This window comes from Oncorhynchus mykiss, chromosome 16, assembly GCF_057628025.1.
Source record: "Oncorhynchus mykiss isolate SJ-2025 chromosome 16, ASM5762802v1, whole genome shotgun sequence".
Lineage (NCBI taxonomy): Eukaryota > Metazoa > Chordata > Actinopteri > Salmoniformes > Salmonidae > Oncorhynchus > Oncorhynchus mykiss.
In genome coordinates, this window is record NC_143037.1 from 81604403 (window position 1) to 81620779 (window position 16377).

Consider the following 16377-nt stretch of genomic DNA (forward strand, 5'->3'; position numbering starts at 1 on the left):
CTGTGGAATAGAGTTCCATGTAGTCATGGCTCTATGTAGTACTGTGGAATAGAGTTCCATGTAGTCATGGCTCTATGTAGTACTGTGGAATAGAGTTCCATGTAGTCATGGCTCTATGTAGTGATGTGGAATAGAGTTCCATGTAGTCATGGTTCTATGTAGTACTGTGGAATAGAGTTCCATGTAGTCATGGCTCTATGTAGTGATGTGGAATAGAGTTCCATGTAGTCATGGTTCTATGTAGTACTGTGGAATAGAGTTCCATGTAGTCATGGCTCTATGTAGTACTGTGCGCCTCCCATAGTCTGTTCTGGACTTGGGGACTATGAAGAGACCTCTGGTGGCATGTCTTGTGGGGTATGCATGGGTGTCTGAGCTATGTGCTCTCTTTACTGATTTCTGCAACATTAGTAAAGACGATTCTCATTAACAAAGGGTCTGAATACGGGTTTTATTTGTAACACATTTGCAAATTTGTCATTAGGGGATATTGTGTGTAGATTGAGGAAAAAAATCTTTAATCAATTTTAGAATAGGGCTGTAACGTAAAAAGTCAAGGGGTCCGAATACATGCACGCACGCACGCACGCACACACGCACGCACACGCACGCACGCACACGCACACACCTGGTCATAAGTTTTAGAACACCTACTCATTCAAGGGTTTTTATTTTTTTTACTATTTTCTACATTGTAGAATAATAGTGAAGATAAACTATGAACAGTGGTGTAAAATACTTTAAAAGTACTACTTAAGTAATTTGGTGTATCTATACTACTACACTATTTATATTTTTTGACAACTTTTACTACATTCCTAATGAAAATGTACTTTTTACTCCATACATTTTCCCCGACACCCAAAAGTACTCGTTACATTTTGACAGGAAAATGTTCCAATTCACACACTTATCAAGATAACATCCCTGGTCATCCCTACTGCCTCTGACCTGGCAGACTCACTAAACAGATGCTTCTTTTGTAAATTATGTATGAGTGTTGGGAGGCTGGCTATCAGTCAATAAAATAAAACAATTAAATTGTCCCGTCTAGTTTGCTTAATATAAGTAATTTGAAATAGTTCATACTTTTACGTTTGATATTTCAATATATTTTAGCAATCCAATTTACTTTTGATACTTCTGTTTATTTAAAACCAAATACTTTTAGACTCTTGCTCAAATAGTATTTTACTGGGTGACTTTCACATTTACTTGAGTCATTTTCTATTAAAAAGGCATCTTTACTTTTACTCAAGTATGACAATTGAGTACTTTTTCCACCGCTGTATATAGGAACCCCCCCCCAAAAAACAAAAAAGTGTTAAACAAATCAAAATATATTTTATATTTGAGATTCTTCAAATAGATACCCTTTGCCTTGATGGCAGCTTTGCACTTTGCACAATTTATTTCCTTCTTAATGTGTTTGAGCCAATCAGTTGTGACAAGGCAGGGGTGGTATACAGAAGATGGCCCTATTTGGTCCATATTATGGCAAGAACAGCTCAAATAAGCAAAGAGAAACAATAGTCCATTATTTATTTAAGACATGAAGGTCAGTCAATACAGAACATTTCAAGAACTTTGAAAGTTTCTTCAAACGCAGTCGCAAAAACCACGCAAAAACCAAGCGCTATGATGAAACTGTCTGCTTATCTGCTGCAGAGGATACGATCATTAGAGATACCAGTCTCAGAAACTGCAGCCCAAATAAATCCTTCAGAGGTCAAGTAACAGACTCATCTCAACATCAACTGTTCAGAGGAGACTGCGTGAATCAGGCCTTCATGGTCGAATTGCTGCAAAGAAACCACTACTAAAGGACACCAATAATAAGAACAGACTTGCTTAGGCCAAGAAACATGAGCAATGGACATTAGACTGGTGGAAATGTATCCTTTGGTTTAGAGTCCAAATTTGAGATTTGTGGTTGCAACCGCCGTGTCTTTGTGATATGCGGTGTGGGTGAACGGATGATCTCCGCATGTGTATTTACCACCATTATGCATGGAGGTGGTGTTATTGTTTGGGGGGTGCTTTGCTGGTGACACTGTCTGTGATTTATTTAGAATTCAAGGCACACTTAACCAGCATGGCTACCACAGCATTCTGCAGCGATATGCCATCCCATCTGGTTTGGGCTGAGTGGGAGTATAATTTGTTTTTCAACACGACAATGACTCAAAACACCTCCAGGCTGTGTAAGGGCTATTTTACCATTGTGGCCTCCACAATCCCCCGACCTCAACCAAATTGAGATGGTTAGGGATGAGTAGGACAGCACAGTGAAGGAAAAGCAGCCAACAAGTGCTCAGCATATGTGGGAACTCCAAGATTGTTGGAATAGCATTCCAGGTGAAGCTGGTTGAGAGAATGCCAAAAGTGTGCAAAGCTGTCATCAAGGCAAAGGGTGGCTAGTTGAAGAACCTCAAATATAAAATATATATATATTTGATTTGATTAACACTTTTTTAGACTCTATTATTCCATAGCTTTGATGTCTTCACTATTAATTATACAATGTAGAAAAATAGTCAAATAAAGAAAAAACATTTAATGAGTAAAACCTTTGACCGGTAGTGTGTATGTATGAACAGTTGAAGTCTGAAGTTTACATACACTTAGGTTGGAGTCATTAAAACTAATTTTTCAACCACTCCACAAATTTCTTGTTAACAAACTATAGTTTTGGCAAGTTGGTTAGGACATCTACTTTGTTCATGACACAAGTAACTTTTCCAACAATTGTTTACAGACAGATTATTTCACTGTATCACAATTCCAGTGGGTCAGAAGTTGACTGTGCCTTTAAACAGCTTGTAAAATTCACCAAAATGTCATGGCTTTAGAAGCTTCTGATAGGCTAATTGACATCTTTTGAGTCAATTGGAGGTGTACATGTGGATGTATTTCAAGGCCTACTTCTGTGCCTCTTTGCTTGACATCATGGGAAAATCCAAAGAAATCAGCCAAGACCTCAGAATTTGTTTTTGTAAACCTCCACAAGTCTGGTTCCAAACGCCTGAAGGTACCACGTTCATCTGTACAAACAACAGTACGCAAGTAAACACCATGAGACCACACTGCCATCATACCGCTCAGGAAGGAGACGCTTTCTGTCTCTTAGAGGTGAATGTACTTTAGTGCGAAAAGTGCAAATCAATCGCAGAACAACAGCAAAGGACCCTGTGAAGATGCTGGAGGAAACAGGTACAAACGTATCTATATCCACAGTAAAATGAGTCCTATATCAACATAACCTGAAAGGCCTCTCAGCAAGGACGAAGACACTGCTCCGAAACCGCCATAAAAAAGCCAGACTATGGTTTGCAACTGCACATGGGGACAAAGATCATACTTTCTGGAGAAATGTCCTCTGGTCTGATGAAACAAAAATAGAACTGTTTGGCCATAATGACCATCGTTATGTTTGGAAGAAAAAGGGGGAGGCTTGCAAGCCAAAGAACACCATCCCAAACCTTGAAGTACGCGGGGGTAGCAGCATCATGTTGTGGGGGTGCTTTGCTGCAGGAGGAACTGGTGCACTTCACAAAATAGATGGCATCATGAGGTCAGGAAGATAAAGCTTGGTCGCAAATGGGTCTTCCAAATGGACAATAACCCCAAGCATACTTCCAAAGTTGAGGCAAAATGGCTTAAGGACAACAAAGTCAAGGTATTTGGCCATCACAAAGCCCTGACCTCAATCCTATAGAACATTTGTGGGCAGAAATGAAAAAGCGTGTGTGAGCAAGGAGGCCTATACAAACCTGACTCAGTTTCACCAGCTCTGTCAGGAGGAATGGGCCCGAAACGGGCTACCCGAAACGTTTGACCCAAGTTAAACAATTGAAAGGCAATGCTACCAAATACTAATTGAGTGTATGTAAACTTCTAACCCAATGGGAATGTGATGAAAGAAATAAAAGCTGAAATAAATCTCTCTCTACTATTATTGTGACATTTCACATTCTTAAAATAAAGTGATCATCCTAACTGACCTAAGACAGGTACTGTTTACTAGGATTAAATGTCAGGAATCGTGAAAAACTGAGTTTAAATGTATTTGGCTAAGGTGTATATAAACTTCTGACTTCAACTGTACATGTGTGTGTGTAGATAGATACACATAGATATCTCCTCCTAAGATGTACAATCTTTTTTTCCCGTATCATTGGCCTGGGCTATTGTTTGTTTGATGTCAAGACCAGACTGATTTGTCAGAGTAGCCACTCATTTGTGTTGTACCCTCCCTTTACAACCCTAATCCTGCCCCAGCCTTTCTAACTGGGGTGCCCTGACACTACACAGCTGATTCAAATAACTAACTCATTGTCAAACTTTGATTATTTGAATTAGTAATGTAGTGCTAGGGCAAAAACCTCAATGTGTGGCTCTTGGCGTCCCCCAGGACAGAGTTTGTGAAAAGCCGTCCTTCCCATAATTCCAGCTAATTTCTATACCACTTCTTAAATGTATTTTCTAGAACAGCTCCAGTGTCTTAACAGTTCAAGAAAAAAATGAAAAAAACGACTGACACTTAAATCTCATAATCCAGTGCCCATATTTACACAGACATCCCAATTCTGATATTTATTTTACTTGTGATTGGTCAAAGACCAATATTGGAAAAAATATCAGAATTGGGCTACTTATATAAACGCAGCCTAAGACTATTTGTGGATTAAAAAAATAGTCTGCTAATTGTCACCCTCTCCTTCCTGGCTGAACATTTGACTCAGTCCCTGTCCCAGTTGGCTATCAGTCCTCTCTCACTCTCCCTCTTCAGCTGAACATCTTGCCGAGTCTCTGTCCCAGTCTGCTATTCGTCTCTCGCTCCCTCCTCCCCACCTCTCTCAGTCCTCTCAGGGCGGAGGGAGAGTCAGGCTGGAGCTCCTGTAGTTTCCTGAAGGCCCTGTCGGCCTCCTCCAGCTCCCCTGCCTCCAGGTTGGCCTGCCCAAGGCGGTACCAGGCCTTCAGCCCTTGGGGATCCAGCAGCGTGGATCTGTCGGGAAAAAATTGTTACATATTGGGATATTATTTGACAATATATCTCAATATTATTTTTGCATTAGTCAGCTGTGCCTGCCCAAAACTAGTATTTTTTCCTTGTTATTAATTTTCTTTTGAAACAGGGAACCAACATGTTTTTCCATGACTGATCAAAACAAATTTTGTCATGCTCTCTCCTCTCTGCATCAAACACGGCGAGTAATACGATGGGAATGTCTAATCGTAATAATCAAATCACAGCTTCAAATCGCAATATATAGAGAATCTTTACGATTGTGAGCATGTGTGACCGACTGGCTCGATTTTGTCTTATGTATCAACATTTTAAATGATGTATTTTTTTTACATTGGATAAAAGTAGAGACTCGAAAACGGTCATACTGTAACACTACAGTTGAGGGAAAGTAATTCTACTTTGAAAGTTAATAAACTTGTAACCCCACTTTTGAGAAAATGGCCCTTGAACGTTTGGGTATCTACTGGAGAGTTCTTCTTTGTCGACACCCATTCAGCATCGGTCACACCCTCTTATGCCTTAGCCCCGCCCATCTCTTTAAGGATTCACATGCATGACATCAGCAGCCTGTTGGTTCAAAATAGCATAACTAGTGTATTTTAACACCAATAAACCCATCTGTTTATGTCAATCTAGCAAACCAGGCACCTAAAAGCAACTTTATAAACAATGTTTTGGTTACCTTGTTAGTTAGACAGCTAACATTAAGATAGCTGGCTAGCCAGTTTAAATAATGACCACATAACCGACAACGTCTTAACTTTAGCTAATTTGTATTAATTATTACAGGAACATAAACTCACAACAAGATCATTATTTACAAGTTAATGGCGAGCCAATTACAGGAAATACAGTTGTAAGTGAGACAAAATAAAAGCAGGGCATTCTACCAGAGAATTTTAGAACTTGGAAAACTGTCTCGTTGGCCTAATGTTATATCCTAATTTGACTTTGGTGCAGGTCATGTTGTTCTTCACATTACCGTCTCTGGAAAATACAAACTATATCAAATCAAAAATGTATTCGTCACATGCACAGGACACAGAAGGTGTGAACGGTACAGTGAAATGGTACCTTGCATAGTGGAGTCTTTTGTTTAGACATGTCGCTAGATAGCTAAACAATGACCCATAATCCTCATTTATAACATTACTACCCTGCATTATTCTGCATGTAGCTAACAAACTAGATTCAAATGTTAGCTAGCAATGCAAATGGCTGTGAGATATGAATAATATTACTACACAGATCATTCACGTAACATTAGCTAGCGAGCCAGCCAGCCAACTAACAGTACACTTTAGCTTGAAATAAAAACGACTTTCTGACTAAATTAGAAACGTATAATATCTGAAAATGTAGCTAGCTAGACTCTCTTACCCGTAAACATGCATGAACACTTCTCCCTCTCGGTCATGGATGCCATGGTTGCCCTTAGTTTGAAGATGTATAAAACACCGGTCTCCGGATTACAATTCTATGTGTGTTCTCTTTTCAACTCCCTCTGCATATTTGCATTCAAACGCCAGAATTTTCTCCATCTCCTTAGCTATCATACTGTGCTTCCACCGGCATTCCACCGATTTCAAAACTCGGTCCTCCAGAAAGTGGAGAGCAACACTTTTGCAGTTCTTCATGTTAGCTTTCAAAAAAGCCCCGTTAGAAAGGACCACATACTGACCAGATCATAAACAGTTATAAACAGAAGCGTGCTACATGGCAGACCAATCCGAACTCATCTCTCGGCTTGTCCAGCCCATCCATTACCTCAGCCAATCATGGCTAGCGGGAAGATTCCTGGCTTTTTCCGTGGCTAAACCAACTAGGCTCGTAATTGAACACTTTTATTCATATCTACAGATGGCATACAAGTTTGTTATTAAGGCACATGAAAGTTTACATATTGCAGAAGGCATTTGACAACAAAAAAAAACGCATTTTGATAAAAAATAAATGTTTACGTTCAAATGCCTCGACTGTGTAGTGACGCGCAACATACGCCTAGTTTCCTGAAATGAGTCACATACAAATTACCAAAGTAGTGAACTATTCCTTTTTTTTACTCCTGTATGAGCGAAGCACCCCCACCCCCCCTTCCGCCCATCAACAGCCCTCCAACCCAAAAACATCTTCCATGATTGTGACAATTGCAATACATATCGTATCAGCACCCAAGTATCATGATATCGTATCGTGAGGTCTAGTGCTTAATTTGAAACGGATCCTGCAGGAACAGGATCCAGCACCTCTCAGATTTGACTGTTTGTTCCGGCACCTATTTTCCCGCATCCGGTATCTCTCCGGAGATGATTTATTAATTGTTTCACTGTTCTCACTGTAGACATTCTAATAAAAGCGTTCAGCATTATATCAAGTTGCCTCCTCGTTATTTCTCCCACCCACCAGAAAGACCATCATGTAAAAGCACAGTGATCCTTCTACAGTGGGGTAAAAAAGTATTTAGTCAGCCACCAATTGTGCAAGTTCTCCCACTTAAAAAGATGAGAGAGGCCTGTAATTTTCATCATAGGTACACTTCAACTATGACGGACAAAATGAGAAGAATTTATTTGCAAATTATGGTGGAAAATAAGTATTTGGTCAATAACAAAAGTTTATCTCAATACTTTGTTATATACCCTTTGTTGGCAATGACAGAGGACTTCACAAGGTTTTCACACACTGTTGCTGGTATTTTGGCCCATTCCTCCATGCAGATCTCCTCTAGAGCAGTGATGTTTTGGGGCTGTTGCTGGGCAACACAGACTTTCAACTCCCTCCAAAGATTTTCTATGGGGTTGAGATCTGGAGACTGGCTAGGCCACTCCAGGACCTTGAAATGCTTCTTACGAAGCCACTCCTTCGTTGCCCGGGCGGTGTGTTTGGGATCATTGTCATGCTGAAAGACCCAGCCATGTTTCATCTTCAATGCCCTTGCTGATGGAAGGAGGTTTTCACTCAAAATCTCACGATACATGGCCCCATTCATTCTTTCCTTTACACGGATCAGTCGTCCTGGTCCCTTTGCAGAAAAACAGCCCCAAAGCATGATGTTTCCACCCCCATGCTTCACAGTAGGTATGGTGTTCTATTTTGGTTTCATCTGACCATATGACATTCTCCCGATCTTCTTCTGGATCATCCAAATGCTCTCTAGCAAGCTTCAGACGGGCCTGGACATGTACTGGCTGAAGCAGGGGGACACGTCTGGCACTGCAGGATTTGAGTCCCTGGCAGGGTAGTGTGTTACTGATGGTAGGCTTTGTTACTTTTGTCCCAGCTCTCTGCAGGTCATTCACTAGGTCCCCCCGTGTGGTTCTGGGATTTTTGCTCACTTTTATTGTGATCATTTTGACCCCACGGGGTGAGATCTTGCGTGGAGCCCCAGATCGAGGGAGATTATCAGTGGTCTTGTAGGTCTTCCATTTCCTAATAATTGCTCCCACAGTTGATTTCTTCAAACCAAGCTGCTTACCTATTGGAGATTCAGTCTTCCCAGCCTGGTGCAGGTCTACAATTTTGTTTCTGGTGTCCTTTGACAGCTTTTTGGTCTTCGCCATAGTGGAGTTTGGAGTGTGACTGTTTGAGGTTGTGGACAGGTGTCTTTTATACTGATAACAAGTTCAAACAGGTGCCATTAATACAGGTAACGAGTGGAGGACAGAGGAGCCTCTTAAAACCTCTTGGAACTCTAGGGGCAGTATTGTCATTTTTGGAAAAAAACATTCCATTTCATGAATAGGAATATTTTCTAGGGATATTTGTCTGCTGCGTTATGCTAATTAGTTTCAGGCAATGATTACGCTCCCGCATGCGGGTTTGGGAGGCGCTAGAGGTTAAAGAAGTAGTTACAGGTCTGTGAGAGCCAGAAATCTTGCTTGTTTGTAGGTGACCAAATACTTATTTTCCACCATAATTTGCAAATTAATTCATTAAAAATCCTACAATGTGATTTTCTGGATTTTTTTTCTCATTTTGTCTGTCATAGTTGAAGTGTACCTATGACGAAAATTACAGGCCTCTCATCTTTGTAAGTGGGAGAACTTGCACAATTGGCAGCTGACTAAATACTTTTTTGCCCCACTGTATATAGTCATCCTATCGAGCCACACTGATTCCAGACCTGCTCTCTTATTTGGACATAGAGGTTATGGGGAGGTCCGGTGGGGTAAGTAACGGATCTTGACACAGATCTTGGTAGTGGTGGTCAGCTAGTGAAGGGGTCCCTACGTAATTACGTCACATAGCCTAGTCTAGTCATCTCCCTACTGAATTTGAATCGTGAGAAAGCCCCCCAAAAATGTTTAAATAATAATAATTCCAGAGAGAGATAGTGAATCGAACTCAGAACGAGCCAGAGAACTGTCAGTGCCGGAGGAGAGGAGTAAGGTGCAAACTGTTCCTGATAGCGATACCTTAGCTAACAGCGCTGCTATTAATCTCGCCAGTTCAGCTACCTTCACTAGCTAGTAGACCTAACCCTAACCCAGCTGGAGAGGGAGATGGGGAGCTGGGGGTGAGGGCGCAGTGCATCCACTGACGAAGTGCTCGGAGCAGTTCAAGAACAAGCAAATGTATAACAAGAACAAGCAAACATATAACCCCTGGCTTGTCATGCAGAATTCAGAGTTGGGCTGTACAACACGCAAAAAAGTAGGGAGCTTGGGTCTAGAAACAACTGGAGGGATTAAACTAGCAAAATAGTGGGAATGTACAGTAAATTAACATCCTATGTCTCAGACGTAAAGAAACAACAAATAGCCCTCAGAAAAAATGTTTTTGAACAGGCGTATTTGTAGATGAGGCTAGAGAGGACACCCAGGTTATAGTTTTCAGAATGAAAAAATAGACACTACAGCCAGTCTTCAGAACAGCCTGAGAAGGAGACTAAACATCCCGCTCATGGCAAGTTGACTCTCAAGAGTCACGGGGAGAGTCGTTGGGGGAAGTTTTGAAAACTAAGGTAGTACATATTTCTTCCTTTACAAACTTGTTCTGTACGGTGAAGGTAATCTGAATATGTGCTTCATACTATCACATAGGCAGGAGGCCTATATATTCTCATGTGCATGTTCTGCTGTGTCCTACATTGATTTATTTGATGTGAAGTTTTATTCCGATATTTGTTCTACATTGATGCCTTGAAAATGATATGAAATGCAGGTCTTGTAAGCTCCACAGCTGAGTATGTGGGTATATGGGTGTTCTGCAGTGTTGTCTAAAAATGTTGCTGTACACTGACGTCTAGAAAATTAGGCTCTAAGAAATGCGGACTTGTGTAACCGCAGCTATACTCAAGTATGCAGTGACGTCTAAAATGCTTTGAATTATTCAGCGCCATGGAGAGTGCTGTCCGTTTCACCACCATAGATAGTAGGATACTTGGCTGTTTACTCTGTCTGCTGCTATGTTGTGTTAGACACTTTTTTTCTCAATGTGTTTGGGACGGTCCCCCCCCCCCCACACCCACCTCAGAGCCCCCCGTGCTCAGTATGTGTTCTGGGAATTCCCGATTTACAAATTAAGTACTGGTGAGGTCCCTGGCAATTCCTAGCCTTACCTGGATGCACACCCTCTGGCCCGGGACCACTGGCCCAGTTTCAGCTGACATAGGGATAGGTTGGAGTAGAGAGAGGCCTTGGTGGAACGGTACTGATGATCTGTAGGGGCCTCTAGGCTATCTTTCTTCTCCGTCTCCTCATCCTCCTCCTCCTCCTCTATCGGAGTCATCTCCTCCCCTTCTCCCCGGGTGTGTAGTTTTAAGGTGATGAGGAGTTTGATGGCTCGGCTGTAGCTGTCTGCCGCCCCCCACATGTCCCCCGCCCTAAACCTGTCTCCCCCCCTCTGCTTGTGTGACATCACCCAGCCCCACTTCTCTCCAGCTGACAGCTGCCAGGACTCATGGCCAGGAGAGAAGGACTGGAGCTCTACTGTTATGCACAGGGACTGGTCAGGGCCTGCTCTCTTCTGCTCCTCTTCTCCTCCCCGGAGTCGGTCTGTTAGTGGAGTCAGCATTACCTGGGGACACAAGGGTCAAAGGAGTGAAAGGTTAAGACCAGCTGTATGAAGGGTGAATGGGTAATAGCAGGTACATGCTGATTCAGTGTGGTGCTATTGGTGTGTGAGCCTCTCCTTACCTCACACTTCTCTCCAGCTCTCATCCCCTCCACACACCCCTCTGTGATGTCACACTGCCCCTCCCCCAGCCTCAGAATGATCCAATCACCAAGCGGGACCTGCAGCATGGTATCCTGGGAGCGCTGTAGGGGTGGGACCTGGGCATCTGAAAGGACTGCGATTGGCAGGTCAGGTTTGAGTGACAGCTCTGGGTCAGCTGTAGGTTCTCCTTGGCGTTGAACTCTGACCTGACACAGAGAGCCAATCCCGGGGTAGACGTCTCCAGAGGGGTCAGTTGGCTCCGCCCCTCGTTTCCTACTCTGACAAACTTCCCACAAGCCCCTGGGGCACACAGACACCCAGGAAGTGACCTTATCGCCTTCTGTCTCCGCTGCCTGGGAGGTCTTCATCACTTGAGGAGAGAGAGAGAGTTAGAGGGAGAGAGAAGACAGGAAGAAGAGGAGGAGAGAAGAAGCAGAGATGGCGAGGAGATATTCCCGTAGCATGGTAACCAACCAACAACATAATATAGTAACCTTAACAACATGGAATGAACATCCAAGCGTCTTTTTTATAAACTAGTGTGCTTTGGGTCATTGTCCTGTTGGAAGGTGAACCTTCTCCCCCAGTCTGAAGTCCTGAGCGCTCTGGAGCAGATTTTCATCAAGGATCTCTCTGTACTTTGCTCCGTTCATCTTTCCCTCACTCCTGACTAGTCTCCCAGGCCCTGCCGCTGAAAAACATCCCCACAGCAGGATGATGCCACCACCCTTCCCCGTAGGGATGGTGCCAGGTTTCCTCAAGACGTGACGCTTGGCATTCAGGCCAAAGAGTTCAATCTTGGTTTCATCAGACCAGAGAATCTTGTTTCTTATGGTCTGAGAGTCCTTTAGGTGCCTTTTGGCAAAGTCCAAGCCGGCTGTCATGTGCCTTTTACTGAGGAGAGGCTTCTGTCTGGTCACTCTACTATACAGGCCTGACTGGTGGAGTGCTGCAGAGATGGTTGTCCTTCTGGAAGGTTCTCCCATCTCCACAGAGGAACTCTAGAGCTCTGTCAGAGTGACCATCGGGTTCTTGGTCACCTCTCAGACCTCCGATTGCTCAGTTTGGCCTGGGCGACAGCTCTAGAAAGAGTCTTGGTGGTTCCAAACCTCTTCCATTTAAGAATGATGGAGGCCACAATTCCTTCAATCTCATGGCTTGGTTTTTGCTCTGACATGCACTGTCAACTGTGGGACCTTATATAGACAGGTGTGTGCCTTTCCAAATCATGTCCAATCAATTGAATTTATCACAGGTGAACTCCAATCAAGTTGTAGAAACATCTCAAGGATGATCAATGGAAATAGCATGCAGATGAGCTCAATTTCGAGTTTCATAGCAAAGGGTCTGAATACTTATGTAAATATTAATTTACATTTGCAAACATTTCTAAAAAACTGTTTTCACTTTGTCATTATCAGGTATCGTGTGTATATTGATGAGGATTTTTATTTATTTAATCCATTTTAGAGTAAAGCTTTAACCAGTTGTGTAAAGTACTTCAAAAAGTTTGAGTATCTGTACTTAACTTTTTACATTTTTGACAACTTTTACTTCACTACATTCCTAAAGAAAATGATGTACTTTTTACTCCATAAATGTTCCCTGACACCCAAAAGTACTAATTCTATTTTGAATGCTTAACAGAACAGGAAAATTGTCTAATTCACACACTTATCAAGAGAATATCCCTGGTCATCCCTAGTGCCTCTGACCTGGCACTCACTAAACACATGCTTCGTTTGTAAATGGTTGTCTGAGTGTTGGAGCGAGCCCCTGGCTATCTGTATATGATTTTTTTAATGATTTAAAAAAAAAAATGTTTTTAAATGTGTCCATCTGCTTTGCTTAATATAAGGAATTTGAAAATATGTTTTTATTTAACTAGGCAAGTCAACAAATTATTATTTAGAATGAAAGCCTACCAGAGAACAGTGGGTTAACTGCCTTGTTCAGGGGCAGAACAACAGATTTGAACCTTGTCAGCTCGGGGATTCGATCCAGCAACCTTCAGTTGAAATGAAATACTTTTACTTTTGATATTTAAGTACATTTTATCAATTCCATTTATTTTAATTTGTTGTTGTTTTTTTTGTTTAGAATTTTACCCCCTTTTCTCCCCAATTTTGTGGTGTCCAATTATTAGTAGTTACTATCTTGTCTCATCGCTACAACTCCCGTACGGGCTCGGGAGAGACGAAGGTTGAAAGTCGTGCGTCCTCCGATACACAACCCAACCAAGCCGCACCGCTTCTTAACACAGCGCCATCCAACCCGGAAGCCAGCCGCACCAATGTGTCGGAGGAAACACCTGGCAACCTTGGTTAGCGCGCACTGCGCGCACTGCGCCTGGCCCGCCACAGGAGTCGCTGGTGCACGATGAGACAAGGATTTCCCTACCGGCCAAACCCTCCCTAACCCGGACGACGCTAGGCCAATTGTGCGTCGCCCCACGGGCCTCCCGGTCGCGGCCGGTTACGACAGAGCCTGGGCGCGAACCCAGAGTCTCTGGTGGCACAGCTTATGCTGTAGTACAGCGCCCTTAACCACTGCGCCACACTTTCAAACTTTTACTCAGGTAGTATTTTGACTCACTTTTACTTTGAGTCATTTTCTTTTAAGGTTTCTTTACTTTTACTATAGTATGACAACTGGGTACTTTTTCCACCACAGCATTTAGTTTAGTTATATTGTTGGCTGTCATGAGTGAAAATCATCCATCTAGCTGGCTAACAAGGTAAGCTGATCTTTCTCTACCTTCACATCAAGCTAGCTCTGTGCAGGGCCGGTCCTGGCTGTTCTGCCTTAAGTGAGAGAGAAAAAAAATGGCCCCCGCCAAAACTAGAATAGCCCCAGTAAGCAAAATGACTTTGAATATGCATATTTCCCAGGTGTTGAAGTGAGGTTATGAATGAAAGGTGAAAAGACATCTATGTATGGGCCAAATCAAGGCTGGGTCAGACTGGACAAAATCTGAACCAAACATAAACGTCTATGATTGGATCAGATTTGGTCCGGACCTAACCGATAAATAAACCTCTGTGGACGACATGGGAATCACTGCCGCACCAACAAGATGTACAGACGGGACCAAAAAGGACTTACTGGGGTGCAGCCTACCATGTCAGCTGCAATGGAATTTTATGAATGCCCACCATTTGTAAAAACAGGCCATTGCATTGGTTTTATTAGTCCTGATTCCTGTTTATTTTTTATTTATTTAACTAGGCAAGTAAGTTAAGAACAAATTCTTATTTACAATGACTGCCTACCCGGGCCAAACCCTAACCCAGACGACGCTGGGCCAATTGTGCACCGCCCTATGGGTCTCCCAATCACAGCCGGTTGTGATACAGCGTTGGAATCGAACCAGGGTCTGTAGTGACGCCTCTAGCACTGAGATGCAGTGCCTTAGACCGCTGCTGCCACTCAGGAGTAATGTGACTAATCAATTTGGCTATTTAAAAGCTATGAATATCAGCTACCCAACTTTATCAGGAGGAGTTATCCTAAGCCTATTTGCAATGTGTTTACACAGTGGGAAATGCAGAAGTATTTTATTTGACGGATACGAACTCGAAACCACTGATCATGACAATTTTGCCCACAGGAAAACAACTCCTGGACATTAGTTGTGAGTAGCCTGATGTCCATTCCATATTACTTTGACCTGTTAGGATGTTGTTTGTTAACATGTCAGCACATTTTTAGATTAGGCTATTTGATCAGAGAAACCTACATAAGTTTGCATCTCATTACAGTGCCATACATGTTACATCCAGCATGTTGGCTACAGAAAAGGCCATATTTTTATGCTATATCTGCAACAGCACCCTGCCCTTATAACAAAAGATTGCAGCTTTCAAACTGCAGTCAACTGTGGTATTTTGGACGCAGTAATGGCATAATAACTGCAGTGACACTGTACAATTACGGCAGTAAAATAGAAAAAGGTATTATGGACTCTGTATTTGCAGTTTACTACACTCGATGATTAATCTTTTTTTCGTAAGGGTGGAAATGCGCGCTGGGAATGAACAAGATTAATACCCACATTAATGGGTATTAATACTTTTTTGGCAGCAACAACTCAATGTGTGTGTATTTTTTGTTCCATTTTTTTAGTTCTCAAGAAACTTGTCATTGTGTGCTAACTAGCTAGTAATTATGTCGCGCTGGGGCTCCTGGTTGAACCCCTGGTTTCGCCTGCAGAGAGCGGGTCTGTGGGACGGAGTAGAGCGCTCCTCAGCTGCTAGCCAGGACTCATGCAATCCGGGGTCCTTTGGACGTCGCTAACACATTGAAGCGTACATTTAAAATGGGTAGGGGTTAAATTGAGGAGTTAGGGGAGGATTTAGGGTAAGGGTTATGGGGAGGATTTAGGGTAGGGCCGTCCCAAGGACTCCAGATAGCATTAACCATTTCGCCAGTTAGCTAGCTATAACGCGTTAATGAACATTGCTAAAGTAAAAACGCATGTAAAACATACTACATTTCATGAGAAGATGAACAGCTATCTAACTTATTCCTACCTGCAGACAAACGGTATTTCGGCTATGTGCGAGTTCAACGGATCAAAACAATGCAACTTCTTCTTCGATGAGGTTTAACGGCGTTTGGCACCTAATAAATGTTGCATTGCCGCCACCTTCCTTACGAAAAAATATTGCAGTTAGAGTGCAGTTATACAGCATTCAAAATATAAAACATTTACTGAAGTAATTTTGCAGTGCAAACCCACCACTCTACTCCACTCTTTAAATATCCTACCATCTACCATCTAACCCTACACTCACAAAAAAACACCCTACTCCACTATTTAAATACCCTACCATCTAACCCTACACTCATTAACAACCCATCACCCTACTCCACTATTTAAACCCCCTACCATCTAACCCTACACTAACTCCCCCCCCCCACTCCACTATTTAAATACCCTACCATCTACCATCTAACCCTACACTCACTAACAACCCCCCACCCTACTCCAATACTTAAATACCCTACCATCTACCATCTAACCCTACACTCACTAACAACCCCCCCACCCAACTCCACTATTTAAATACCCTACCATCTAACCCTACACTCACTAACAACCCCCCCACCACACTCCACTCTTTAAATACCCTACCATCTACCATCTAACCCTACACTCACTAACAACCCCCCCACCCTACTTC

At 42.6% G+C, this 16377-nt stretch overlaps 1 protein-coding gene across 1 annotated transcript; it reads right to left on the minus strand.

The window, feature by feature from the left end:
• Positions 1-437: 437 nt before the first annotated feature.
• Positions 438-15839, minus strand: fkbpl (FKBP prolyl isomerase like). Its single transcript, XM_021567182.3, has 4 exons — positions 15724-15839; positions 11170-11561; positions 10593-11050; positions 438-5008 (listed from the first exon to the last, which is right to left on the minus strand). The coding sequence occupies exons 2-4, from the start codon at positions 11557-11559 to the stop codon at positions 4789-4791; spliced, it is 1068 nt and encodes a 355-aa protein (XP_021422857.3). The 5' UTR covers positions 11560-11561; positions 15724-15839; the 3' UTR covers positions 438-4788.
• Positions 15840-16377: the final 538 nt, after the last annotated feature.